This window comes from Cornus florida, unplaced genomic scaffold (genome assembly GCF_030987335.1).
Source record: "Cornus florida cultivar Cherokee Brave unplaced genomic scaffold, ASM3098733v1 CherokeeBrave_3.0.0_Hap2_Chr09, whole genome shotgun sequence".
Taxonomy (NCBI): Eukaryota; Viridiplantae; Streptophyta; class Magnoliopsida; order Cornales; family Cornaceae; genus Cornus; species Cornus florida.
The window spans coordinates 71,386,808-71,414,649 of NW_026775579.1; the positions used below are offsets into that span (position 1 = coordinate 71,386,808).

Sequence of the window (27,842 nt, forward strand, 5' to 3'; positions counted from 1 at the left end):
CTCCTTCAATCAAATCCTCTTCACCTCTCTCTCTCTCTCTCTATATATATATATATATATTATGGCTTTAGGGTTTAAGCTCATTCTTCTTGCTGTTTTTGTAATATGGAATGTACATTGTGTGACCGTGGCACGATCTATGGGGTCAAACTTGAGCAATATTGCAGAAAGGTTGCAATCGAACGAGTCATCGAATTGCTGGAATTCGATGTTTGAGATTCGTTCGTGCATTGGTGAGGTGGTAATGTTCTTCCTCAATGGTGAGACTTACATTGGCCCTGGTTGCTGCCACGCCATTCGGACCATTTTACACGAATGCAAGCCCACCATGCTTGGTTCACTAGGGTTCACCACCGAAGAGGGCAATATACTCGATGACTATTGCGAAGGCGCAGAGGTTAAGATTCCACCACCACCACCGCCACCGTCTCAACCCACTCTAAATCATGCTTGAATTCTTAGTAGAATTTGGTCATATATGGTGAATAAGATTTCCACTTCTATGCTTAATTAATTGGTTGATGTTTTGCTAGGTCTTGTTTGAATGAATCTCAGCATTGTCAATATATCATTGTTTCTCTCTCTCTTAATTTTGTGAAATTTTTTCGGTTGAAAAGATGTCACATGAACCTCTTATTATTATTATTATTTTGGTCATAACCTCTTAATACTAATTAATTAATATGTAAGGATGAATAATAATATATTTATGCAATAAATTCTATATGCCACAACTCGACACGCGGCCATATATATACCTAATGAGTTGACTCCAAATTTGGCCTCCAAGCTTATGACATCAGTGATTTCATGTGCATTTAATAATTGAGTGGGATATATATATATATATATATATGACGTATAAGACTGGAAATTGATCACACCCACCAATCAAGCAGAAATTAACGTGAGTCTGATACCATTGCACACCTCCGTGAACCGACCGATTCATTCAATTTACACTGATATTTGTCCTAATTCGTCCGCGACCAATACTTACGAACACTGATCGAATTGACCGGCTCATAGAGGTGTGTAACGATATCGAAACCTTAAAAAATAGTTAACCCATACGACGAACCAAGGTCATGACATAATTAACCGGTGAATATACGAATAGTTCTAAAATCACGATTTCTTCTTTACTTCTCAAAGTAATTCAAATTCTGATGGAGCAAATGAATACCTGAGTTTTTTTTTTTCTTTCCAAATCACAGTTATAGACGTTAATATATAATAACCGATCATTTTGTTAATTTTTATGTTTGACCCGTTTCCGATTATTTAAGTTAGCATTATAATATGTAACACATTTCATGAACATGGCTGATGTAGAAGGTAAATAATGAAAATCATACGCGATAACACCTCCAACATTAATATTATTATCATCCACATAACACAGATAATAGCAGAACAAGATAGTGCCCGGCACTTTTTGTCTAGGTCAACATAGTGAACAGCAAGCAAAATACAAGCTCCCTCAATCCCACCGTCCCACACAGTCACACACACACACACAGTCTCACACACACACAGCAATGGGAATTAATTGATTAATTGGGATAGGAAGGAGATAATTAATTAAGAGGACAGTGGGTAAAATTAAAAGAGATGGTGATGCTTTTTTCCATGAGACTCTTCATCCTCTTACTTTGCTTCTTTCTTCTCATGGTGCTCATGGAAAGCAAATCCACCAGCCCCAACTGCAGCTGCAGCTGCTATCTCTTCCTCTATCTTGTGCTTGTGGGCATGCTCTGGATCTTTCTTTGCCTTGTGCTTCTCATGCTGCAGTATATATATATATATGTGTGTGTGTGCATGTATATATAAATATATTATATCTTGGAGAAAATTCAACCAAAAATAAAATAATTAATTGTAATTTATTTTTTTAGATCTTTTCCACCAAATGACAAAATAAATAAATCATATAATCTTATAAACTAAAAAAAAAAAAACAACTTATAATTTTTTCCCCCTCCCAAGGACGGACTTATCAAGGGCTTAGTGGGAGCAGTTGCCCCAACTGAATTTTTTATTTATTTACAAAATGACTAACAAATTTTATGAAAATCTTATAAATATTACTACTTTTTTTGAGAAAATCTTAAAAATGCCACACTCAATTTTAATGATACCCCATTATATATTATTGCTGTTCAAAATTGTCCCCTCTCATACAATTATCGACCATGGTTGATTGATGTTCTACATCATCAGGTTAAGCAAATACGTAACTCGATTTCAGGATATAATATATATATATATTTATATATATATATATTTTCTTTGCCAAGAAATTCACACACTCATTTGTTCTGATGGGAACTTGAATCTTCACCTTCCACTGCAGGAGGTCGAGGACTAGGAGATAACATTAGAATACTGCAGCTTACAGAATTGGAGTGTGCCTATGTTCGAGTCCCCACTACCCTAATTTGCCAGGAGATTTAAAAAAAAAAAAAATAAATTACAACTTTATAGTTTACCAATATAACTCTATGATACTAATCTCTTTAATTAATTCTAGTTTGTTTGAAAGGTAAAAATGCGATTTTATTTCAAATCCTTTGATTTTCTTTTTTTATTTTGAAATATGATTCCTCCACTTTTTGGCTCCAAAGACTGTGTTTGGCATAGCAGTTAAAAGTTAATCTTAAACGTAAGAAATGAAGATAATGTGATTTTTATAATGATCTCTATTATCTCTCCCTAAACACACACATCTAAAGGAGTGGTAGAACATTTACCAATGCATAAGCTCCGGCAGCAACAGCACCGAGCTCGCCGATTTGCTCGAGGTGCTTGTGGTGCTTCTCCTCTTTCCTGTAATCATGGGTGCCAGGTTCCTCTTCCTCCTTGTGGTGGTGGAAGAGGTGGTGCTTCTCCTCAGCCATGGTGGTGATTGCAGAATACAAACTATATAAAGTGAGTTGGATGTGTTGTGCAGTAATTGTGTTGGTTGTGCAAATACAAGGCTTTGGTAGTTCTATTTATAACCAACCGATGGTGTGCCATGGAGTTGGGAGTCACGTCAAATGGTGAGATGGACGGTCCCGATTTTTTAATCTTTATCTACTTCCAATAAATTAGATTTAATTTTAATATTTTTCAAAAAAATAATAATATTGTACGTTGAAATTTTTTATTATTTTATTAAGATAGCAACTGAGGATGGGACCGTCCCCTGTTCAACCCCATTCTAGAAAACTGCCCTCAATAACACACACACACACACGCTCTGTTGTTTAACAACACACGCACACACACACTTTCCATGCACGTAACTTACAATTCCATCACTTCACTATTTCATCTCTATATAAACCACTCCATCAACCAAATCCTCTACACCTCTCTCTCTATCCCTATATATATATATTATGGCTTTAGGGTTTAAGCTCATTCTTCTTGCTGTTTTTAAATGTTTTGCTAAGCCTTGTTTGAATGATGAATGAATCTCAACATTGTTGTTATCTTGAAAAAAATGGTTATTACATTTTCTTATAAGGTTGTTTCTTGGCTAAATATTTTTTGGGAAATACTTTATTCTTTTTCTATTTATCAATTTTTTTTTTAATAAAAAAGTTAATCAAATATTGAGTTCCTCTCAAATAGTAGAAAACAAAAAAATTGATCAAATTAATGCAAGAAAAGAAGTTGCATGGTTTTGTTTAATTTAATTCAACATATATCCCAATTCATCCTCTAATACAAGAAAAATGTTATATACTTCGAATTCGGAGAAAATTACATCACTCTCATTATACAATATCAAATCCGAAGAATATATCATTGTTCCTATCTCTCCATCAGTTAGTAAGAAAAGAGGACCTAAATTCTATGATCCAAGGCTGTAATGTTGTGAAAGGGATTTATTATATGTGGCTTATGCTTCACAAATTTTGGGTTGAAAAGATGTCACATAAACCTCTTATTACTCTTTTTTTTTTTTTTTTTTTAAGGTCATAACCTCTGTTACTATTTAATTAATATTTAAGGATGAATAATAATATATTTATGCAATAAATTCTATATGCCACGACTCGACACGCGGCCATATACATACCTAATGAGTTGACTCCAAATTTAGTTTTCAAGCTTATGTCATCAGTGATTTCATGTGCATTTAATAATTAAGTGGGATATATATATATATATATATATATATATATATATATATATATATGAAGTATAAGACTGGAAATTGATCACACCCACCAATCAAGCAGAAATTAACGAGACATTAATTTAGAGTTCTAAACTTTGGGATTAAGTCGTGATCATGATTTGTAATGGCGGTGTTGGTTGCGAATGGATTCAGATGAATATCAATGTAAATTGATCGAATCGGGTGATTTATGGCTGTGTGCAACGGTATCGGATCCTTAAAAAATGGTTACAAACATTGATCGAACCGAACAGTTTATATAAGTATGTAACGATATTGGACCATTGAAAAATGGTTAACTGACACGGCAAACTATGCTCATGACATAGTTAATCGGTGAATATACATACCGTTATAAAATTACGATTTCTTTTTTACTTTTCAAAGTAGACAGTGAGAATCTAAATTCCGATAAGATAAATGAGTGCGTGAATTTTTTGCTGACTGAACTTTGGTTGGAGAGACTAAAACCATAGTTATAGACGATTTTGTTAATTTTTATTTTTGACCCGTTTCCTATGTTTTAAGTTAGCATTATAATATGTAACAAGTTAGCATTATAATATGTAACCCATTTCATGAACATGGCTGAGGTAGAAGAAGGTAAATAATGAAAATCATACATGATAACACGTCCAACATTAATATTATTATCCACATAACACAGATAATAGCAGAACCAGATAGTGCCAGGCACTTTATCTAGGTCAACATAGTGACCAGCAAGCAAAAAAAAGCTCAGTCAATCCCACTGTCCCACACAGTCCCACAAATACACACACTGTCACACACATACAGATAGGAAGGAGATAATTAAGAGAGGAGAATGGGTGGTTAAATTAAAAGAGATGGTGATGCTTTTTTCCACGAGACTCTTCATCCTCTTCCTTTGCTTCTTTCTTCTCATGGTGCTCATGGAAAACAAATCCACCAGCGCCAACTGCAGCTGCAGCTGCTACCTCTTCCTCTATCTTGTGCGTGTGGGCATGCTCTGGATCTTTCTTTTCCTTGTGCTTCTCATGCTGCAGTGTGTATATATATATATGCATGTATATATTAATATATTATATCTTGGAGAAAATTCAACGAAAAATAAAATAATTAATTGTAATTTTTTTTTTTTAGATCTTTTCCACCCAATGACAAGATAAATAAATTGTATAATCTAATAAAAAAAAAAAAAAAAAAACTAATCATTTTTCCCCCTCCTGACAGAAGGACGTCAAATCTTCACAATCACACCCTCAAACCGCATGCAAGGACGGACTTATCAAGGGCTTAGTTGGGGTGGTTACCCCCACTGTATTTTTTTTATTTATTTACAAAATTACTTGTAAACTCTATGAAAATCTTATAAATATTACTACTTTTTTTGAGAAAATCTATATATTATTGTTGTTCAAAATTGCCCCCTCTCATACAATTATTGACCATAGTTGATTGATGTTCTACAAGACTACAACATCAGGTTAAGCAAATACGTAACTCGATTTCAAGATATAATATATATTTTCTTTGCCAAGAAATTCATACACTCATTTGTTTTGATGGGAACTTGAACCCTCATTCTCTACTTTAGAAGGTCGAGGACTGCTTACAAAATTGAGAGTGTGCCCGTGTTCGAGTCCCCACTCCCCTAATTTGCTAGGAGATTTTTTTTTAATAAATTACAACTTTATAGTTTACCAATATAAACTCCATGACACTAGTTTCTTTAATTAATTCTAGTTTGTTTGAAAGGTAAAAATGCGATTTTATTTCAAATCCTTGGATTTATTTATTTGAAATATGATTCCTCCACTATTTGGCTCGAAAGACTGTGTTTGGCATAGCAGTTAAAAGTGAATCCCCCCCCCCCCCCCAAACACACACATCTAAAGGAGTGGTAGAACATTACCAAAGCATAAGCTCCGGCAGCAGCAAAACCAAGCTCGCCGATGTGCTCGTGGTGCTCGTGGTGCTTCTCCTCTTTCTTGTCATCATGGATGCCAGGTTCCTCTTCCTCCTTGTGGTGGTGGAAGAGGTGGTGCTTCTCCTCAGCCATGGTGGTGGTTGCAGAATACAACTATATAAAGTGAGTTCGATGTGTTGTGTAGTAATTGTGTTGGTTGTGCAAATGCAAGGCTTTGGTAGTTCTATTTATAACCAACCGATTGTATGCCATGGAGTTGGGAGTCACATCAAATGGTGAGATGGACGGTCGTGATTTTTTAATCTTCATCTACTTCCAATAAATCAGATTTATTTTTAATATTTTTCAAAAAAATAAAAAAAAATATTAACTGAGTGAGGATGGGACCGTCCCCTGTACAAAACCCATTCAAGAAAATGAAATATTGGAAATTATTAGTACCGTGAAATAAATATGTAGAATTTACGGTGGATGACAAGTTCAAAGTTTCATATCATTAAGTTCAAATTGCTGCTAATTGAGTGCATTTGATCATCACTCAATGGAAAGTTAATTCCTCTTGAAATTAGAAATGGAGAAAAAATTAGTTGGACACCAATTATACTCTACTCAAGATAAAAGAAGGTTAAATTAAATGCTATTGAAGGGTACTACAGTCATTTCACTTGTCAGATAATAGGTTACAATTCCCACTAATCACCAATAACAAATTAAGGCAATATTGTAACCAATAAAGTCAATGTTGGTGTCAATTCAAAAACAACTAGCAGTCTAAAAGAAATTCCAACAGATTTTACTAGAAAAAAATAAGCCAAGAAATTAATTAATGGCCGGGGTTGGAGCCCTTTGAATGGCAGTTGGAGCTTACTCACGTCGGCAAGCGAATATTATCCACAAAAGCCCAGATATTCTGTGTTGAGCCAGGGCCCTCGTACCTTTTATGCGTGTGTGTTTTTCGCGTGTGATATTATCCCACCTCTAAAAGCCTCCCATAGCCTTTTATGGGTGTGTTTTGTGCGTGTGAATGTCGATATTATCGCAGTTCTTAAAGCCTCCCATAGTCTAATTCCATGGTCACATGCAACAGACAATTACGAAAATTTTCTATGAAAGCCATTTAAAGACATTCGAACTTCTTAATAGTCAGCGACTTAACGATATCAGTTTCTTACTCCTTAAAGAAAGGTTAGAGATTTAAGTCTCAATGGAGATTCGGTATGTAAATACCAATTAAAAAAAAAAAAAAGACATTTGCAGGGGCGGAGCTAGGATCTTGAGGTTGAGGGGGCCAAAATTATAAGCAATATTTGAATTTTTGGGGAGAAAAAAAAATATTACGTAGGCAAAAATATTTTACTATTTATTATATTCATACAAAAATATATCTATCTAAACTTTTGCCAATTTTTTTAAATAAAAAAAACTAGTTATTTAAACTAAGCTTATGCCAAAATTATAAATAATTTTTTTTTAATTAAACAATTAGATTTTAATTTAAAAAAAAGAAAAAGAAATTCATGTAATACTTGCACAAATTAATAATCATTACACAATATACCAATAAAAATTATAACTATGATAAAAAAAAAACACAAGCAAATTAATAAAATAAGAATTTAGATTTTTCAATTATCGATTTTTGTTGATATTCAAAACTTCAAATGAAATTTTTGTTCTAGATTTTGTAAAAATTAATTTCTTATTATCTTATAAAATTCTTATAAAAGTATTCCAATAAAAATAAATAAAAAGAAAAAAAAAAGTAATCGTAAAGAATCACGTATGAGATGGAATTTTAGGATAATAAGGTTATGGAAAAAATCATAATTGAGTTGGAAGGATTTTAAGATAGTCACATTATGGAAAGAACTATGTTTGAGTTGAAATTTTAAGATAGTCACATTAAATTTTTATATGAATCAATTTTTATCGGGATTCTATAGTCGTCAATTAAATCACTTTCTTTTAGATTATATATAAATTATTTTTTGTTAAATGATAATTAAAGAAATTTTTTTTTTTTCTTAAGAGGGGGGCCAAGTACAGATTTTATACCATACATACCATATTATTTTTATTTTTATCTCTACTAAAAAAAAATTCCAAAAAATTAGGGGGGGCCATGGCCACCCCCAACCCCCCCTTGGCTCCGCCCCTGGACATTCGAACTTTCAACATTCAAAATGCGATGCAAGAGCTTTATGGTTAAGTGTCATTACGCGTGTGTGTATATAGCCTTTCTATTTGAGGCATTATATTTTATCACAAACAATACAAACATATAATAAAGGTATGTAGACTAACCTAAATTGATCCACCATACATCAAATACTATATTTAAGTTGTTTACCATGGTTTAATGATTGAATTGCTAGAGTTGAACTAGATTGGTAATAAGTAATCAAGTTTTACAATAATCATTCTATAATTTTTGTCTAAATGTGATTAGTCTACTTCATACTTAGCCTACTAGACTTTAGTTTTGGTATGATTAGATAATACTACAAAATTAAGGGACAATAAGTTAAAGTGTTAATAAGAAGTTTTGTTCCAAATTGGATCTAGAAGGGAAAGTAAAGGAGTATATGTGACTCGTTACAGTTGGTACTAAAGTCAGACCTAATTCTTAATCCGGTGCTATGCCAAACGTCACTCCAGAAGGTGTCTGGGTCTGCTACTCGAATATACAGGGTGACCCGACCGCAACGAGGGCGTTGCGAATTTAGGAAGAAAAAAAGTATTACAAGGAAAGTCTTGTCCTATATCGGTTCAGATGGAAAAGTAAATGAATATATATGGGCCAAGGTGGGTGCCACTGGCGGATCTAAGGGTGGGCTCAAGCCCACCCAAATTTATTATTATTTTTTTACTATTCCCAATTTCATCCAAAAAAAAAAAAAAAAATTTATTACTAGTATTAGCCCACCTAAAAAAATATTAGTTTACCCTATTAATAATTTCTGAATTTACCTTTGAGTAAGTGTTAGTCCTACTTAAGGGATTAAACTTTGGATCAGATTGAGAAATACCTACACGTGACACTACTGATGGTAAATTAGTCAAGTAAAGATAAAAAAAATTAATGCAAAATTACTAAATTAGATATTCAGAAAGTGAATGATGATGATTGAGTATCCTTGCAGTGATGTACACGTGTCAAGCATCAAATGGGTTGGTACTGTCTCATGATCAAAGTCGGTCATGCATCAAATGGTTCGGTACGGTCTCGTGAGCAAAGTAGTGGTTCTCGAGGCTGTCAAACTCATCCTCATTGTTATATTTGGCAAACGAAGACTTGTCACCTCTAATTCCTATTCTACTTTGGCCAAAAAGAATACGGGAAAAAATTATTTGCCAAGATAGGTAATTTTTTTGGCAAATAGTTTCAATTTTTTTTTTCTTCAGATAGTTGAATTTTCTATTTCTGTATTAAAAAGTGAGAAAATACCATAAAGTAAATATCTTTGTAATCCTAAATATGTGATATAAATCATATAAATTTGATCACTTTGGCATCACTACCATCAAAGCTTTGTCTTAGATGTTACAAAGAAACCGTGTGAGATTGTTTTACTTGATAGGAAGTGCTGAGGAGAATTTATGTATTTATTAACAAGATCATTTATGAAATAAAATGTGTTTTAGTGGGTTTTAATTTTCTCAATTTTTGATTCGGTGTTATGTCAAATGCTCATTAAAAATCCAAATAAGGGTCGTTACTTGGTTCTCCCGTTGTTAGAAGGAACCGGTAAGTAGGGTAGTCCGACATCAATAAGGAATCGAGGGAGTTCAGAATTTAAGTGAGAGAACTTAGAACTTGCTTGATTTGTAATTCTGAAAACAGTTCTAAAAAATTCAAAAAATAGAAAATTATTTTCAGAGAATAATCTTTTATAGTTCTACGAAAATAAGTATTTTTATAACTGAGTTTTTAGAAAATTGAATCAAGTAAAATTTTTTATACAATTTTTTATTCTTAGTTTTTTGACAATAAAAAACTATTTCTATAATTACAAACCAAGCAGATTGAACTTCTAAATTGCATAAAACTAAGACGGATTGAACTCAAATAATTCCAAACCAAGCTACACTATGATACCTTTATCCCCGTGAAATGGACACATGGGACATATCCCAGTCATGGGCTATTTTTGGGCTTTATAGCTTTTGTAAAATCGGTCCATGCCTCGATTGTCTCAAATCCTTTTTAAGAAACACCACATGTAACTAATATTCCTCTTATATACCATTGTTTTAATTTCTGAAAAAAAATAATAATAAAAATTTGAAAAAAAAAAAAAATTTTTGATCCTTTTGATATAGACATACACGCGGACCAATGAAACTTCTACTTTTTTTGTGATGGCAAGTTAACACCATATGGTGGGCGCTGGGCAGGTTGTAATGAATGAAATGGCGGAAAAAAAATAGCGGGCAATAAAAATTGGTGATGGTTTGGAGGGAATGAAAACATATGTTTGTTCAGTAATCTTGCACGCAAAATTAAAAGCGCATACCAACACACATATGCCAGTGTTGAGTGTCCTCTACTTCTCTCTCCACATGCACCATACTTTAGAAACGATACATGACAAAACCCAAGAATAAATAGGTCTTTGTGCTCACCCGTAAATACACCCCGTTGTATCGAGCATCGACCACATCGTAGTCGTTTATGTTCGCGTGTGCATATCACGCACCGCACATGTTGTGTATAGACGACTGTGATATTCCCGGTGCAGGGTGTACCGGGCACACCAAATACCTGCTTCAATACACTCCTCTTTTGTTTTAATTTCCAACCAAGAATCTTTCCCTCTAATGTATTGTTCCTTCTGTCCCATATTAGTAGTCCATTTTCCCTTTTAGAGTGTCCAAAATTAAATGTCCATTTTGAAAAGTCAAATAAAATAAATGCCATTTTTTCATAATTACTCTTCTTACTTTTCAAAAATCTTACAACTTGGTGTTTTGAAGGATAATTTAGTAATTTGAAAAGGGGACAATGCATTAATTGCATGTTCCCTTAAAAAGTTATAAAATCAAAGATGGACAACTAATAAGGGACGGCGGGAGTAGTTAGTAGTAGTAGTAGTAGTAGTAGTAGTTTTTTTTTGGTCTCCCTAGCAAATAACTCCACAATATTAAGCTTTTTAAAGAGATTTGAACCCTCTAATTTGCACTTCGAAATACCACAAACTTTGATAGTCTTTAAGTTCAAGTTTTGACCATGGACTAATTCGCCATTGAAGTTGATGGATTTTTATTGGTTTGGGTTCGGCATGGTTGGGGCTTCTTGGGCCTAGATACAAAGGACTAAACTCAATTGTTGAGTTTTATCTATTCACGAGTTATGATATTTAGATCGATTATCGAAGCTGTTTCTATGATGAATGAGCTCAAGCATGGATATTTTTCATTACATCACAAGAATAGAAACCTTTAAGCTTGACAAATGAGTTTGAGAAAAAGATGTAAGAATTATTTTCTTTTATTTATTTTATATAACAAATACAATAACGACAATATTAACAATATCAAAATTTAGTAGTTCGGGTAATGGGCCCATATTAAAAGTTTAGGGGTTTGGCCCATTACCCATACTTGACAATCAACATCGCCCCTTCAGAATCAACATTATCGACGGTCATGTGCTAAAGAGAAACACAGAAAATAAAGTTGATTATTATCTGATCAGATACAGTGGATTAAATCAACCCTACGTTACTTTGAAAAATTAATTAATAATTTTTATTGTAGCTCATTTAAGTTTGATATCGTTTATATTAATGTTAATTATATACGTGACTCCTCAACTTCCCTCAACCACGCACATATTTTCAGCCCCTTGAATTTCCATGCACGTATATAACTTACAATTCCATCACTTCACTATTTCATCTCTATATAAACCACTCCTTCAATCAAATCCTCTTCGCCTCTCTCTCTCTCTCTATATATATATATATATTATGGCTTTAGGGTTTAAGCTCATTCTTCTTGTTGTTTTTGTAATATGGAATGTACATTGTGTGACCGCGGCACGATCTCTATGGGGTCAAACTTGAGTAATATTGCCGAAAGGTTGCAATCGAACGAGTCATCGAATTGCTGGAATTCGATGTTTGAGATTCGTTCGTGCATTGGTGAGGTGGTAATGTTCTTCCTCAATGGTGAGACTTACATTGGCCCTGGTTGCTGCCACGCCATTCGGACCATTTTACATGAATGCAAGCCCACCATGCTTGGTTCACTAGGGTTCACCACCGAAGAGGGCAATATACTCGATGACTATTGCGAAGGCGTAGAGGTTAAGATTCCACCACCACCACAGCCACCGCCACCGTCTCAACCCACTCTAAATCATAGTGAGGTGGTCCCATTGGTGGAGGGCTTGAATCCTTAGTAGAATTTGGTCATATATGGTGAATAAGATTTCCACTTCTATGCTTAATTAATTGGTTGATGTTTTGAATGAATTTCAGCATTTTCATCTTAAAAAATATGGTTACTAAGGTTGTTTCTTGGCTATAAATATTTTTGGGAAATACTTTATTCTATTTCTATTTATCAATTTTTTTCTTGCAAGAAAAGAAATTGGTTTAGTTTAATTTAATTCAATATATATCCGATTGATCCTCTAGTACTAGTACTAGAAAAATGTATAAAATTTTGGGTTGAAAAGATGTCACATGAACCTCTTATTATTTTTATTTTTTTGGTCATAACCTATGTAAGGATGAATAATAATATATTTATGCAATAAATTCTATATGCCACAACTCGACACGCGGCCATTTATATACCTAATGAGTTGACTCCAAATTTTGTCTTCAAGCTTATGACATCAGTGATTTCATGTCCATTTAATAATTGAGTGGGATATATATATATATATATATATATATATTTAGTGATTTAATGTGCATTTAAATAATTGAGTGGGATATATATATATATATGTGTGTGTGTGTGTGTGTGTGACGTATAAGACCGGAAATTGATCACACCCACCAATCAAGCAGAAATTAACGAGACATTAATTTAGAATTCTAAACTTTGGTTTATGTGTATAGCCTATAATTAAATTATATCGAACCTTCTCTATATATAACCTTCTTAAATGTTTCAATGGGATTAAGTTGTGATCATGATTCGTAATTGTAGTATTGGTCGCAGACGGATTAGGACGAATATCAGTGTAAATTAAGTGAATCGGCCGATTCATAGAGGTGTGCAACGGTATCAGACTCTTAAAAAATAGTTACGAACACTGATCAAGCCGATTTGTTCATGGAGGTGTATAACCATATTGAAACCTTAAAAAATAGTTAACCGATATGACGAACCATGGTCATGACAGCTGCTACCTCTTCCGCTATCTTGTGCTTGTGGGCATGCTCTGGATCTTTCTTTGCCTTGTGTTTCTCATGCTGCAGTGTATATATATATGCATGTATATATAAATATATTATATCTTGGAGAAAATTCAACCAAAAATAAAATAATTAATTGTAATTTTTTTTTTTTAGATCTTTTCCACCAAATGACAAAATAAATAAATCATACAATCTTATAAACTAAAAACAAAACAACTTATAATTTTTTCCCCATCCCAAGGACGGACTTATCAAGGGCTTAGTGGGACCAGTTGCCCCAACTGAATTTTTTATTTATTTACAAAATTACTAACAAATTCTATGAAAATCTTATAAATATTACTACTTTTTTGAGAAAATCTTAAAAATGCCACACTCAATTTTAATGATACCCTACTATATATTATTGTTGTTCAAAATAGTCCCCTCTCATACAATTATTGACCATTGTTGATTGATGTCCTATAACATCAGGTTAAGCAAATACGTAACTCGATTTCAGGATATAATATATATATATATATTTTCTTTGCCAAGAAATTCACACTCATTTGTTCTGATGGGAACTTGAATCCTCACCTTCCACTTTAGGAGGTCAAGCACTAGGAGATAACATTAGAATACTACAGCTTACAAAATTGGGGTGTTCCCATGTTTGAGTCCCCACTCCCCTAATTTGCCAGGAGATTTAAAAAAAATAAAAATAAATTACAACTTTATAGTTTACCAATATAACTCTATGATACTAATCTCTTTAATTAATTATAGTTTGTTTGAAAGGTAAAAATGCGATTTTATTTCAAATCCTTTGATTTTCTTTTTTTATTATGAAATATGATTCCTCCACTTTTTGGCTCCAAAGACTGTCTTTGGCATAGCAGTTAAAAGTGAATCTTAAACATAAGAAATGAAGATAATGTGATTTTTATAATGATCTCGATCTATTCTCTCTCCCTAAACACACACATCTAAAGGAGTGGTAGAACATTACCAATGCATAAGCTCCGGCAGCAACAGCACCGAGCTCGCCGATTTGCTCGAGGTGCTTGTGGTGCTTCTCCTCTTTGCTGTAATCATGGGTGCCAGGTTCCTCTTCCTCCTTGTGGTGGTGGAAGAGGTGGTGCTTCTCCTCAGCCATGGTGGTGGTTGCAGAATACAAACTATATAAAGCGAGTTGGATGTGTTGTGTAGTAATTGTGTTGGCTATGCAAATGCAAGGCTTTGGCAGTTCTATTTATAGCCGATGGTATGCCATGGAGTTGGGAATAGTCCACATCAAATGGTGAGATGGACGGTCGTGATTTTTTTAATCTTTTTCTACTTCCAATAAATTAGATTTATTTTTAATATTTTTTTAAAAAAAACAATAATATTGTAACGTGAAATTTTTTATTATTTAATTAAGATAACAACTGAGGATGGGACCGTCCCCTGTTTAACCCCATTCTAGAAGACTGCCCTCAATAACACACACACACACTTCCTTGCTTAACACACGTACGCACACTTTCCATGCACGTAACTTACAAATTCCATGCACGTAACTTACAAATTCCATCACTTCACTATTTCATCTCTATATAAGCACCCCCCCCTCTCTCTCTCTCTCTCTATATATATATATATATATATATATATATCTATGTTATGGCTTTAGGGTTTAAGCTTATGCTTTTTGCTGTTTTTGTAGTATGGAATGTGTGGGTGCCACTTATTGGAAGCTAACATGGCATGTTGAAAAGTCAATACGATTCTAACCAAATCCCTCGTGGCGATTTGAAAAGTCAAAAGCTTTAAAAACCAACCTTCGAGCACATAAAGCACTGGCATCGTTCCAGGCCTATCAAGCCTCGATGGATCAACCCTCGAGCACCCTAAGCCCTGGCACCGTTCCAGGTCCATCAAGTCTCGAGGGACCAACTCTCGAACACCCTAAGCCCTGGCGTCGCTTCAGGCCCATCAAGCCTCGAGGGACCAACCTCGAGCATCCAAAGCCCTGGCCTCATTCCAGGCCCATCAAGCCTTGAAGGACTAACCCTCGAGCACCGTAAGCCTTGGCATCGTTTCAGGCCCATCAAGCCTCGAGGGACCAACCCTCAAGCACCCTAAGCCCTGGCCTCGCTCCAGGCCCATCAAGCCTCGAGGCACCAACCCTCAAGCACCCTAAGCCCTGGCGGTGCTCCAGGCCCATCAAGCCTCGAGGGATCAACCCTCGGGCACCTTAAGCCCTGGTATCGCTCTAGGCCTATCAAGTCTCGAGAAACCAACTCTCGAGCATCTTAAGCCCCGGCATCACTCCAGGCCCATTCAGCCTCGAGGAACCAACCTCCGAACACCTCAAACCTTAGTATTACGCTAGGCAATATCACTTTGAAGGATCGGAACCCTAGAGGGCTTGCCATCAAAGATTTGTATATAGCATGAAACGAAGGTAGGGTATTCGCAGCTACAAGGAATCTAATCCTGGGAAACTTAGGAGGATCTTGGATTGGTGGATGAGAAATCAAGAGGTGCCTTCGCTCTTAGCAAGGCCCAATTAACAAGATGATGGGATTATACACATTATGACAGCAAACCTTAAAATCATATTTAATGCTGCGTCAGGCTTGACCAACCGGCAACCAAACAACATTTAATACCCTTAATTAAAAGAGAAGTGACATGGCAACATAGTGCAAGGCTCGATGAGAGGATTAGACTCTTCAGACTCCTAAACCTCTAGGATTACCCACGTAATCCTGATTGGGAGTAATGCATGTGAGGAACCATGCACGGAAGAGACCATTGGACAACAATCAATAGAATCCAGGTCTATAAATAGTACTATCCTATGAAGGAATAACCAACCCGGAAAGGGGAAGCTGTCATAAGATACTGTGTTCTTTCCTTACCACCATCTTAATCTTGACAATTGGTCTTCTCTTCCTCCTCGATCCTATACTGAGCACCTCCTCTATTTCCTTCGCATTTGTACTTCTGATATCACTGTTGTATACTTATTTATTATTTGATCAAAAAGAATGTACATTGTGTGACTGCGCCCGGCACAATCTATGGGCTCAAACTTGAGCAATATTGCTGAAAGGTTGCAATCCAACGAGTCATCGAATTGCTGGAACTCGATGTTTGAGATTCATTCGTGCATTGGTGAGGTGGTAATGTTCTTCTTCAATGGTGAGACTTACATTGGCCCCTGTTGTTACCACGCCATTCGGACCATTTTATACGAATGCAAGCCCACCATGCTTGGTTCACTAGGGTTCACCACTGAAGAGGGCAATATACTCGATGACTATTGCGAAGGCGCGGAGGTTAAGATTCAAGCCACCACCGTCTCAACCTACCCTAAACCATAGTAAACCATAATAAGGGGGTCTTAGTGGAGGACTTGAATCCTAAGTAGAATTTGGTCATATATAGTGAATAAGATTTCCACTTTCTATGTTTAATTGGTTAAGTGTTTTGCTAAGTCTTGTTTGAATGATGAATGAATCTCAACATTGTTGTTATCTTGAAAAATATGGTTATTACATTTTCTTATAAGGTTGTTTCTTGGCTAAATATTTTTGGGAAATACTTTATTCTTTTTCTATTTATCATTTTTTTTATAAAAAAAGTTAATCAAATATTGAGTTCCTCTCAAATAGCAATATTGGGCTCCTTGCCTCAGTGGGGAGGCAGAGTAGAAAAAAATAATTGATCAAATTAATGCAAGAAAAGAAGTTGCATGGTTTAGTCTAATTTAATTCAATATATATCCCGATTCATCCTCTAATATAAGAAAAATGTTATATACTTCGAATTCGGAGAAAATCACATCACTCTCATTACACAATATCAAATTCGAAAAATATATTATTGTTCGTATCGATCTCTTCATCAGGTACCTAAGGAAAGAGGACCTAAATTCTATGATCAAGGCTGTAATGTTGTGAAAGGGATTTATTATATATGGCTTACGATTCACAAATTTTGGGTTGAAAAGATGTCACATGAACCTCTTATTACTCTTTTTTTTTTTAGGTCATAACCTCTTATTACTAATTAATTAATATTTAATTAGGACGAATAATAATATATTTATGCAATAAATTCTATATGCCACGACTCGACACGCGGCCATATATATACCTAATGAGTTGACTCCAAATTTCGTTTTCAAGCTCATGTCATCAGTGATTTCATGTGCATTTAATAATTGAGTGGGATATATATATATATATATATATATATATATATATATATATATATATATATGACGTATAAGACTGGAAATTGATCACACCCACCAATCAAGCAGAAATTAACGAGACATTAATTTAGAATTCCAAACTTTCGTTTATGTGTATAACAAATAATTAAATTAAATTGAACCTTCTCTATATATAACCTTCTTGAATGTTCCATTCGGATTAAGTCGTTGAAAGAAGAAGTGTTTGTTCTGTTCAGTTTCTTCGTGATCATGATTCGCGGTATTTGTCGTGAGCGGATTCGGACGAATATTAATGTAAACTGATCAAATTGACTGGTCCATGAAGGTGTGTAACAGTATCAGACCTATAAAAAATAGTTACGAACACTGACCGAACTAACCGATTTATGGATGTGTGTAACAATATCGGAATCATAAAAAATAATTAGCCGGTACAGCAAACCATGGTCATGACATAGTTAACTATTGAATATGCATATAGTTATAAAATCATGATTTCTTTTTTACTTCTCAAAGTAATTCAAATTTCGATGGAGCAAATGGGCGCGTGAGGTTTTTTCCAATTAAACTTTGGTCTTAGAGAACTTATAGACGTTAATATATAATAATTGATCATTTTGTTAATTTTTATGTTTGACCCGTTTCCTATGTTTTAAGTTAGCATTATAATATGTAACACATTTCATGAACATGGCTGAGGTAGAAGAAGGTAAATAATGAAAATCATACCTGATAACACGTCCAACATTAATATTATTATCCACATAACACAGATAATAGCAGAACCAGATAGTGCCAGGCACTTTATCTAGGTCAACATAGTGACCAGCAAGCAAAAAAACAAAACAGCTCGCTCAATCCCACTGTCCCACACAGTCACACACACACACATACACAATAATGGGAAATAATTAATTGGGATAGGAAGGAGATAATTAAGAGGACAGTAGGTTAAATTAAAAGAGATGGTGATGCTTTTTTCCATGAGACTCTTCATCCTCTTCCTTTGCTTCTTTCTTCTCATGGTGCTCATGGAAAACAAATCCACCAGCCCCAACTGCAACTGCAGCTGCTACCTCTTCCTCTATCTTGTGCGTGTGGGCATGCTCTGGATCTTTCTTTTCCTTGTGCTTCTCATGCTGCAGTGTGGATATATATATATATGCACGTATATATTAATGTATTATATCTTGGACAAAATTCAACCAAAAATAAAATAATTAATTGTAATTTTTTTTAGATCTTTTCCACCCAATGACAAGATAAATAAATCATATAATCTAATAAAAAAAAAAAAAAAAACTTATCATTTTTTCCCTCTCCTAACAAAAGGTCAAATCTTCATAATCACCCTCAAACCACATGCAAGGACGGACTTATTAAGGGCTTAGTGGGGGTCGTTGCCCCCACTGAATTTTTTATTTATTTACAAAATTACTTGTAAACTCTATGAAAATCTTATGAATATTACTACTTTTTTTTGAAAAAATCTATATATTATTGTTGTTCAAAATTGCCCCCTCTCATACAATTATTGACCATAGTTGATTGATGTTCTACAACATCAGGTTAAGCAAATACGTAACTCGATTTCAAGATATAATATATATTTTCTTTGCCAATGAATTTATACACTCATTTATTCTGACGGGGCTTGAACCCTCACTTTTCACTTTAGGAGGTCGAGGACTGTTTACAAAATTGAGGGTGTGCCCATGTTCGAGTCTCCACTCCCTTAATTTGCTAGGAGATTTTTTTTTTTTTTTAATAAATTACAACTTAATAGTTTACCAATATAACTCCATGATACTATTTTCTTTAATTAATTCTAGTTTGTTTGAAGGTAAAAATGCGATTTTATTTCAAATCCTTTGATTTTTTTTTTTTTTTTTTTTTTGAAATATGATTCCTCCACTATTTGGCTCCAAAGACTGTGTTTGGCATAGCAGTTAAAAGTGAATCTTAAACATAAGAAATGAAGATAATGTGATTTTTATAATGATCTCTTTTCTCTCCCCCTAAACAAACACGTCTAAAGGAGTGGTAGAACATTACCAAAGCATAAGCTCCGGCAGCAGCAGCACCGAGCTCGCCGATGTGCTCGAGGTGCTTGTGGTGCTTCTTCTCTTTCTTGTAATCATGGATGCCAGGTTCCTCTTCCTCCTTGTGGTGGTGGAAGAGGTGGTGCTTCTCCTCAGCCATGGTGGTGGTTGCAGAATACAACTATACAAAGTTAGTTGGATGTGTTGCGTAGTAATTGTGTTGGTTATGCAAATGCAAGGCTTTGGTAGTTCTATTTATAACCGATGATGGTATGCCATGGAGTTGGGAGTGCACAGCAAATGGTGAGATGGACGGTCGTGATTTTTTAATCTTCATCTACTACCAATAAATCAGATTTATTTTAAATATTTTTCAAAAAAATAAAATAAAATATTTTCTTTCTTTAATTAAGATAGCAACTGATTTGAGGTTGGCACCGTCCCCTGTTCAACCCCATTCAAGAAAACTGCCGCGCACATCTGTCAAAGTAATGAGAAAATGAAATATTGGAAATTATTAGTATTGTGAAATAAATATACAGAATTTACAGTGGATGACAAGTTCAAAGTTTCATATTATTGAGTTCAAATTGAGTGCATTTGATCATCACTCAATGCAAAGATCAATCCACTTGAAATTAGAAATGGATAAAAATTAGTTGGACAACAATTATGTTCTACTCAAGGTAAATTAACCTCTAGCAAATATGCTCTTGAAGGGTACTACAGTCATTTCACTTGTCAAATAATAGGTTACAATTCCCACTAATTACCAATAACAAATTAAGGCAATATTGTAACCAATAAAGTCAATGTTGGTGTCAATTCAAAAACCACTAGCAGTCTAAAAGAAATTCCAACAGATTTTAGTGGGAAAAAAATAAGCCAAGAAATTAATTAATGGCCGGGGGTGGAGCCCTTTGAATGGCAGTTGGAGCTTACTCACGTCGGCAAGCGAATATTATCCACAAAAGCCCAGATATTCTGTGTTGAGCCAGGGCCTCATACCTTTTATGCGTGTGTGTTTTTCGTGTGTGATATTATCCCACCTCTAAAAGCCTCCCATAGTCTTTTATGGGTGTGTTTTGTGCGTGTGGATGTCGATATTATCGCAGCTCATAAAGCCTCCCATAGTCTAATTCCATGGTCACATGTAACAGACAATTACGTAAATTTTCTATGAAAGCCATTTAAAGACATTCGAACTTATCAATCGTCAGTGACCTAACGATATCAGTTTCTTACTTCTTAAAGAAAGGTCAGAGATTCAAGTCTCAATGAAGACGTTTGTGTGTAAATTACCAACTAAAAAAAAGAAGAAGAGGCATTCGAACTTTCAACATTCAAAATGCAATGCAAGAGCTTTATGATTAAGTTACCTTAAGAGGCATGTTTTATTACTTTCCTAGAAGCTTGGTGTGATTCATAGGGATTACAATTTATTGGGGCTTAAATCAGTTACCTTTCTTTTGGATGACGAGAAGGATGCGTCCAACTGATTTGTTGTGAAACAACCTCCGAGTAGGGTTGTAATTTGGGCTGGCTCAATCTAGTCCAGTCCCAACCCAACCTCACGATTGAGGTTGGGTTGGGTCAACCCGAATTGTACTCAACATGGGTTATGGTCATAATCTGGACCGAATATTTTCGAATTAGTTAAGTCGGGTTGAGTTATTTTTTTTTTTGAAAATTTATATATATCATATATATATATATAATATTATTTTATATGTATTATATATATTTGATTATATTATTATAAAAAAAAATATATTTTTAGGGCAAATCATTTCAGCCCCCCCCCCCATTGCAAACTACAAAATCTATAAGAATCTGAAGTTCAAAACCCATATATTTCAATTTTATCTATCTGTGTGCAAGAATCAAAAGTTCAAAACCCATATCGGCATATCATTTCAGATTGTTCAAAAAATCAAAACCCAAATCTTTCAGTTTCCATTGCCCGCTGTTCTAGTTTGGGTTCGTCGTTCGCAAGCTTCAGCCACTGTCTCTCAACTCTCAAGCTTGCCCTCTTCTCTGTGCAACTCTCAAGCTTCAACCACCGTCTCTCAACTCTCAAACCCATATATTTTTATCAATTATTTCTAATTGTGAATCAAAAGTTCAAAACCCATAGCGGCAGAGGGGACGGCGGAGAGGGAAAGAGAAAGAAGAGAGAGAGAAAGAAGAGAGAGGAGAGAGAATTTGGGTTTCGGGTTGAGCCCGAGCCCAACCTGAATATGCCTGGATTTTGACTAAACTCAATCCGAACATGAACCCGATTTGTAAATATAAAGCCCAAATTTCAAAATTTCGGGTTGGATTTGGGTTGGACTAGGTTAACCCGTCCAAGTTGCAGCCCTACTCCTGAGGATAGAAACAATGAAAAATGGAAAATGATTTGAAGTCTGAATTCGTTTTGCAACGCTAGTTATAAGGGTCATTTATAAACTCATCTGCACAAACATTTTGTGAGGGTTGTGTAGGTCTTTCAACACAAAACTCAAAACAAATTATAATTATTGCAGCAGTTCTAATAAGGAATGTCTTGATTATGCTGCTCATCAAAGTTAGGATAGCCCTGTGAACTCACACAGACAGCAAAATACAAGTACATATTACCCTTTGAGCAGGTTAGTTCAGTTCTAGCCAAACTCGACCATGGTTATTCGGTTCAGGACCAACCTAATAACCAATTCATCTCATTTGCACCCCTTGTTCATTATATGTTAAAGGAATTCGGTGAGGAGCAATCAAATTTGGAGTAGGGAGATGTTATGTCGATGTATTTAATATTTTGAACATCATCAAAACCGAACAATGCTGTGTAGGACACTAAAGATAAATGACCTCACTATAAGTACAATATCATAAACTCTCCCTAGAATCACAGCAAAACCATATTTTTTTTGTTATTATTATTATTTTTTTTTCATGAACAATTCAATTCCCAAGCAAATCTGTAGCAGTCAAAGCATTCTGTAATAGTTTTGTTTGATTTATCAGCACAATTTACAATTACATAAATGAATTTCAACAATGTTTCCAAAACACAGTACCAGTGACTCAAAAGATGGTGAAATGATCACCTTGCATATCCTATTATCCTATGAGCTCCAGTATTCCAGTTGTAATTGTTTGATTAGATCAGTTTCCCAGTCTAACCTGCACACAAAAAATTAAAAATTAAAAATTAAATAAATAAAAGGAACTGCTGCAAGGGTCTTTAACAAAATATACATTCTCAAAAAAGTCAACGGAAAGAAATAAACTTCAAGTCAAACGAAGTATAAAAAAATGCACATATAATGAGGAAATGTTTAGCTTATATACATTGTTATCGTTCTATTTCAGTGACAATGGCCTTTCAATTTTTGTGAAAAAATTTGTGACCCCTCCCTTAAATACCTTAAAGTAAAAATTTTAAATATTTAAAATAAAATATCCATAATAGAGACAATTGTTCAGTCATATGAAACCCCCTGTTCTTTCGATTTTGATTTTATCACTCAGACGAAAGAATAAGGACTTAAATCTGCCTTAACTGATAAGAGGAAAGAAGGTTCACCATGAAAACTACAGGCTACTGCTTAACTTTTAGTGAGCCTTCAATCCGTTGGATGAGCTGGTCTGTAGTCAAAGCACCCTCCTGAAAAATAATTAGGCAGAATTACTACGAATCAGTACTCAAAAATCTAAAATAATAATAATAATAATAAAAACAAAATAAATTCAACCAAAATAAAAAGAACTCGAAAACTCGATTTCCTGTCAGAATATGTTGCTGAAGCAGTCTAGCGCTTCAGTAAAATTTGCAGAGAATGAAAAAGAAATGTTTCAACAATCTAAATTCAAAAATCTCAAAAAGAACTCCTACAGTAAGGAATGCACCTTGATGGATAATCACACACTTATATGGAGAATGAAAACATGAATGAAAAAATGTGCAAGCTAAATTACAAGTACGCATCTTTCACCATAAAATGGCACTCCAGAGAGATAAGCTGGAATTTCCACAAGCAAAAAATAAGATATATCCACTTACAAAGCGATCGTGGGGTTCCCCATCCTTAAATATGATGAATGTAGGCAATGCTTCTATTTTGTACTTATCAGCGATGCTTGGGTACTTCTCAGTATCAATTTTCACCACTTGGATCTTTTCCTTCATTGAAGCACTGACTTCATTAAGAATAGGAGCCATGAATTGACATGGACCACACCTGTAAGTAAGAGCTCAGGTAATCAACACCACACCATCATGTCTCCAGGAAGCACTCACCTAAGATCTCTACCTTACTCAGCGGCCTTATCAAATGGCTAAATTACTGTTACTTGCAGCAGTATGATCATGAAAGATTTGCTTATAACAAAAATTTAAAAGAAAATGATAAGGAAAAGAAAAAAAAAAGAAAAAAAGAAAAAGAAAGAGGATGCATTATTGTAGTGATTAAGTGATTATGAATAACTAGATGATCATATAGGGTACAGTATTATCAGAGACAAATCCCATTCTTGATTTATTTATTTCAGAGAGAGATGGGCCACTGCTCAATTAAAGAAGATTACAAGAAAGGAAAAAATACTTGCCAAGTTGCATAGAAGTCAACCAGGACAGGTTTGTCAGAATTTGTCAATAAATCGTCAAAGGAAGAAAATGTTTGCTTCTTTGCTTCAACCTGTTGCCCAAACATACAAATGAACCATCATTACAGGAGGTTAAAATTAGTAATCCAAACCATACCTAAACATGGTAAATACAGGAGGATGCATAAGTATTGGGGAAAAAATTAATAGTCAAACAGTCAATTTCAGCATTTTTGTTGCATCCACAAAGGTTCCAATGGCAATGGAAAGAAAGGAAAAACAACAGATCTTATAGGAAACTCAAACTGATGAGTGAAAAGAAGTAAGTTATGGACTTGAAATTCATCAACCTCATAAAAAGCTTAAACTGATAGTATATTGGTGGCATAACATTGAAGAGTTATAAAAAACAATTAGCCACCATATTTATGAAAAGAAAACATGATTGTATACTGGAAGAGCCAATTTAACAATATTGTTTAATGCAGCACAATGTTCCAAAAAAGGAGGAAAAACTTGTATTACACAGAGTAAGGAGACAGCTTCAGAGCAATCCACACTCACCACTAATACTATGAAATTTTCACAAAATAGAATTTTGCCACTCTTTGCCTTCTAACTTCAGTGAGAATTGAGACCCATCTAAAAGAAGACACTTTAACAATGCCAACTAACATTAGGAATACAAAAACCCCTTGAAAAAAGAGCACATATTCTTTCAGAATTTAGAATTGCAAGGAACCATAGAAATAGGCTATTTCAGACACCAAGTTTCAATGAACCAGTTCAGAGAGAGGTCCCCGAGCAACTGCAGCCTCTATGGATATCTATTAAAGGATAATTAGGTCTCTCAAGGAACGAGACAGCTGACTTCGGATCCCGGATTTTATTTGCAAGCTGTGTTTTGGTTATTGCAGAGAAAGGTGTGTGATTAATTCAAAGAGTAACAGTAATCTCCCTACTTTACTATAGCCAAAAGTGCATGTTTGGACAAAATGATTTTTCGGTTGCAAGGGGGTGGTAAAGAATCTAGAAATATCCTCCAATTAAGATACTTCCATATACACCAGAGGAAATAGTGGAGAGCAGTGATCTCAAAACTCTCAGTTATGAGGCCTAAACACCTTTACCAACAACCCTTAAAATTTTTGATTCTCTATTTTTCTCCAAGCAATTCTAAACAAAGAGAAAATGGGACACCAGACTTCAAATGTAGCACATCACGTCTTGGATTTGGAAATTATGAATGGTCTTGCACTATCTTTCTATATACAACTATTTGCAACCAACCATTTTTAATTTATCAAGATAAACCTATGTTACATTTAATGATTACTTCAAATTAAAATTTGAACTTCGGAGGAGATATTCAAGCTCCAGTTCCCCCAGAATTTCCTCAAAATTCAAAACCAGGACTTTTGGCCAAACAGCAAACTAACTGCATCCACATATCCTAGCATCCTCTTCACACATATTCATTTTGTCACCAGGTAAACCCAGTCGAAGCAGTTAATCCACATATTTAATTCCCAGTCAGTTAGCAAACTTTTTAGAAATGTCAATTGCAATGTGGTTTGCCACCACCAGCCTAGCTGACCAATTGCTGCATCCTTATTAAAGTCAAGGAAATCATCTCTCGATGAGCGAGCTTCAACAGAGAGTCCCTGTGCCATTTATCATGTCAAGACAACTCTCAAAACAATATCTTTCCTCGAAGTGTCAAAAGTTGGAAAATTGACCAAGTAAAACATCAAGCAGTGCACTCTTGCACCAGTCTATGCGGCTACTGGTTTGATGCAATCCAAAACAGTGAGTACTTGCATTGGTGGAGATGCACCAGTCCAACTTGCTTCCCCCCAAAAAAATTTCTAATTCCACAAAGCAATTGCACCTGTGTAACCCAGTCCAGTCGCACTGGTCCAAGTTCTTGTACTCCAACTAGGACTTTACATTCCTGTCTTAAACTCGTCTTGACTCTTGCTTGATCTCTAAAGGCAACATCTTTTAATTAGAAGAATTTTTCAACAAAAAATCAAAGCTGTTGCTTTAGCTCTAAGGCAACATCTTTCAAAGCTTTTAGAAGATTTTTTCAAACAAAATCAAAATCAAAGAATATCAATTCCCAAAATTATATAGTAATTTATTTTAGTATTTTTTTTCAGGATAATTATGTCTTATTTTTTTGGTTGGTCTGAGGTACGAAGTCTTTCAACAAATATAGTCAACCCAAACAAACTCTCTCTTTCTCTCTGACCCAACTTCCCCGAGTAACTCAACTCCGAATTCCAATTCCCAAACTTTGACCTGCCAACACCTCCTTAAACCCTTCAACTAGCTATTATAGAAAGCCAATGCAATTTTGAACTTAAAACAAACATTAAAAGATCAATTCACAAGAGAAATGTAAAATTCGCAACAAATCCCGCAATTATTATTACCAAAAATCAAGAATTTCAAGCTCCAAAAAGCTTAATCAGTACAATTCTAACCGCAATAAATCAGAGAAAAAGTAACAAAGAAACAAATTCGCAAAAAAATGTTGAGTGGAATGAGAAATTATCACCAGAGGAAGCATTCGAGTCCGCGAATGAGACGAAAACCCTTTGTTTCCAATTCGCAAACCCTGAAACTGTCCAGCGAATCGCAGAGTTGACAAGTTCAAAAGCTTAGATGAAGACGATGATGACATACACTTGGTGTGGTCCCAACTCAGCGAGTGAATTGTAGCCGCCGTCACAGAAATGGCCATCTTTTTAGAGAGAGAGAGAGAGAGGAGAGCGAGCCCAAAACGTTGGGAAACGCAGAGAAACGAAGAGAGAATTGAAAAGATATTGGTCTCGCGTCGAGAGACCAGAGATTTCGTTGGAGAGAAAAGATATGGTGTGATCGTTGTGATATAACATGATAGATTTAATGGGTTACGAACCGTTCGTTTGGTTTGGACCACGATACTGGCTGCATCAAACGGTAGATCTTTGTGTTGTCTGTATTTGGTCGATGGTGTGGTGAACTTAACCATTTTTGTAGCCCTTCTACAGTACAATTGACCAGGGCAGGCCTGGCTCAGCCCGAAAATGGGAAATCTGGGCCCATGTAGGCCCAAAATTTTTGGGTTTATCGATTTCGGGCTTGCGATAATTGAGAGACCCAAGACATCCTGCGGCCTGCGGGCCTCTTGACTGGCCAGGCGTCGGGCTTCAAATAGATTAAAAACTAAATCCTCTATTCGGGCTTACTTGAAAAAGAAAAATACGTGAAAAATTATAGTCCAACAGTATGATCTCTCGTCCCCATTCTTAAAGGAAAGATGAATAGTTTAAGCTTCGGAATGAATAATTTGTGAAATGTATGTGAATACTTACTGGAGAGTCAAGTTCACGACGATACAAATGCGCTCGAGTTCACGATGACAGGAATTAGCTTGATATCAAAAGCAATCTCTCTGTGCTCCAAGAGGAGGCAACCATTACAATGATATGATACCAAAAAATTGAACCAAAATAATTCTTTAAATAACAAAGGAATGGTATTTTCT

At 34.9% G+C, this 27,842-nt stretch overlaps 4 protein-coding genes across 6 annotated transcripts; all 4 read right to left on the reverse strand.

Moving 5' to 3' along the window:
• Nucleotides 1-1,368: 1,368 nt before the first annotated feature.
• On the reverse strand, nucleotides 1,369-2,964 carry LOC132274332 (abscisic stress-ripening protein 1-like). Its single transcript, XM_059775583.1, has 2 exons — nucleotides 2,754-2,964; nucleotides 1,369-1,788 (listed from the first exon to the last, which is right to left on the reverse strand). The coding sequence occupies exons 1-2, from the start codon at nucleotides 2,898-2,900 to the stop codon at nucleotides 1,651-1,653; spliced, it is 285 nt and encodes a 94-aa protein (XP_059631566.1). The 5' UTR covers nucleotides 2,901-2,964; the 3' UTR covers nucleotides 1,369-1,650.
• A 1,818-nt stretch (nucleotides 2,965-4,782) lies between these two features.
• LOC132274330 (abscisic stress-ripening protein 2-like) lies at nucleotides 4,783-14,639 on the reverse strand. 2 transcript variants are annotated; one of them, XM_059775582.1, is made up of 2 exons: nucleotides 14,457-14,639; nucleotides 4,783-5,196 (listed from the first exon to the last, which is right to left on the reverse strand). In XM_059775582.1, exons 1-2 carry the CDS (start codon nucleotides 14,601-14,603, stop codon nucleotides 5,014-5,016), a joined length of 330 nt encoding a protein of 109 aa, XP_059631565.1. In that variant the 5' UTR covers nucleotides 14,604-14,639; the 3' UTR covers nucleotides 4,783-5,013. The 2 variants fall into 2 exon arrangements, with proteins under 2 accessions (XP_059631565.1, XP_059631564.1); XM_059775581.1 differs by lacking the exon at nucleotides 14,457-14,639 and adding an exon at nucleotides 6,072-6,296.
• A 3,765-nt stretch (nucleotides 14,640-18,404) lies between these two features.
• Nucleotides 18,405-19,958, reverse strand: LOC132274333 (abscisic stress-ripening protein 2-like). Its single transcript, XM_059775584.1, has 2 exons — nucleotides 19,734-19,958; nucleotides 18,405-18,817 (listed from the first exon to the last, which is right to left on the reverse strand). Exons 1-2 carry the CDS (start codon nucleotides 19,878-19,880, stop codon nucleotides 18,635-18,637), a joined length of 330 nt encoding a protein of 109 aa, XP_059631567.1. The 5' UTR covers nucleotides 19,881-19,958; the 3' UTR covers nucleotides 18,405-18,634.
• Nucleotides 19,959-22,607: 2,649 nt separating this feature from the next.
• LOC132274334 (thioredoxin Y1, chloroplastic) lies at nucleotides 22,608-27,168 on the reverse strand. Of its 2 annotated transcripts, none has more exons than XM_059775587.1 (5): nucleotides 26,871-27,168; nucleotides 24,311-24,399; nucleotides 23,766-23,943; nucleotides 23,266-23,369; nucleotides 22,608-22,885 (listed from the first exon to the last, which is right to left on the reverse strand). In XM_059775587.1, exons 1-4 carry the CDS (start codon nucleotides 27,054-27,056, stop codon nucleotides 23,304-23,306), a joined length of 519 nt encoding a protein of 172 aa, XP_059631570.1. In that variant the 5' UTR covers nucleotides 27,057-27,168; the 3' UTR covers nucleotides 22,608-22,885; nucleotides 23,266-23,303. The 2 variants fall into 2 exon arrangements, with proteins under 2 accessions (XP_059631570.1, XP_059631569.1); XM_059775586.1 differs by having other exon boundaries at nucleotides 23,289-23,369; nucleotides 26,871-27,167.
• Between the last annotated feature and the right edge of the window lie 674 nt (nucleotides 27,169-27,842).

Bases quoted from the DNA above. Each gene is read 5' to 3' on its own strand.
- LOC132274330 (XM_059775582.1), bottom strand. From the start codon at position 14,603: ATGGCTGAGGAGAAGCACCACCTCTTCCACCACCACAAGGAGGAAGAG. The intron at 5,197-14,456 runs GTAATGTTCTAC...TACACACTGCAG, and splicing joins CTGCCGGAGCTTATGCATTG to CATGAGAAGCACAAGGAAAA.
- LOC132274334 (XM_059775587.1), bottom strand. From the start codon at position 27,056: ATGGCCATTTCTGTGACGGCGGCTACAATTCACTCGCTGAGTTGGGAC. The intron at 24,400-26,870 runs GTGATAATTTCT...TTTGGGCAACAG, and splicing joins GGACTCGAATGCTTCCTCTG to GTTGAAGCAAAGAAGCAAAC. The intron at 23,944-24,310 runs GCAAGTATTTTT...TCTTACTTACAG, and splicing joins GTTGACTTCTATGCAACTTG to GTGTGGTCCATGTCAATTCA.
- LOC132274333 (XM_059775584.1), bottom strand. From the start codon at position 19,880: ATGGCTGAGGAGAAGCACCACCTCTTCCACCACCACAAGGAGGAAGAG. The intron at 18,818-19,733 runs GTAATGTTCTAC...TCCACACTGCAG, and splicing joins CTGCCGGAGCTTATGCTTTG to CATGAGAAGCACAAGGAAAA.
- LOC132274332 (XM_059775583.1), bottom strand. From the start codon at position 2,900: ATGGCTGAGGAGAAGCACCACCTCTTCCACCACCACAAGGAGGAAGAG. The intron at 1,789-2,753 runs GTAAATGTTCTA...TATATACTGCAG, and splicing joins CTGCCGGAGCTTATGCATTG to CATGAGAAGCACAAGGCAAA.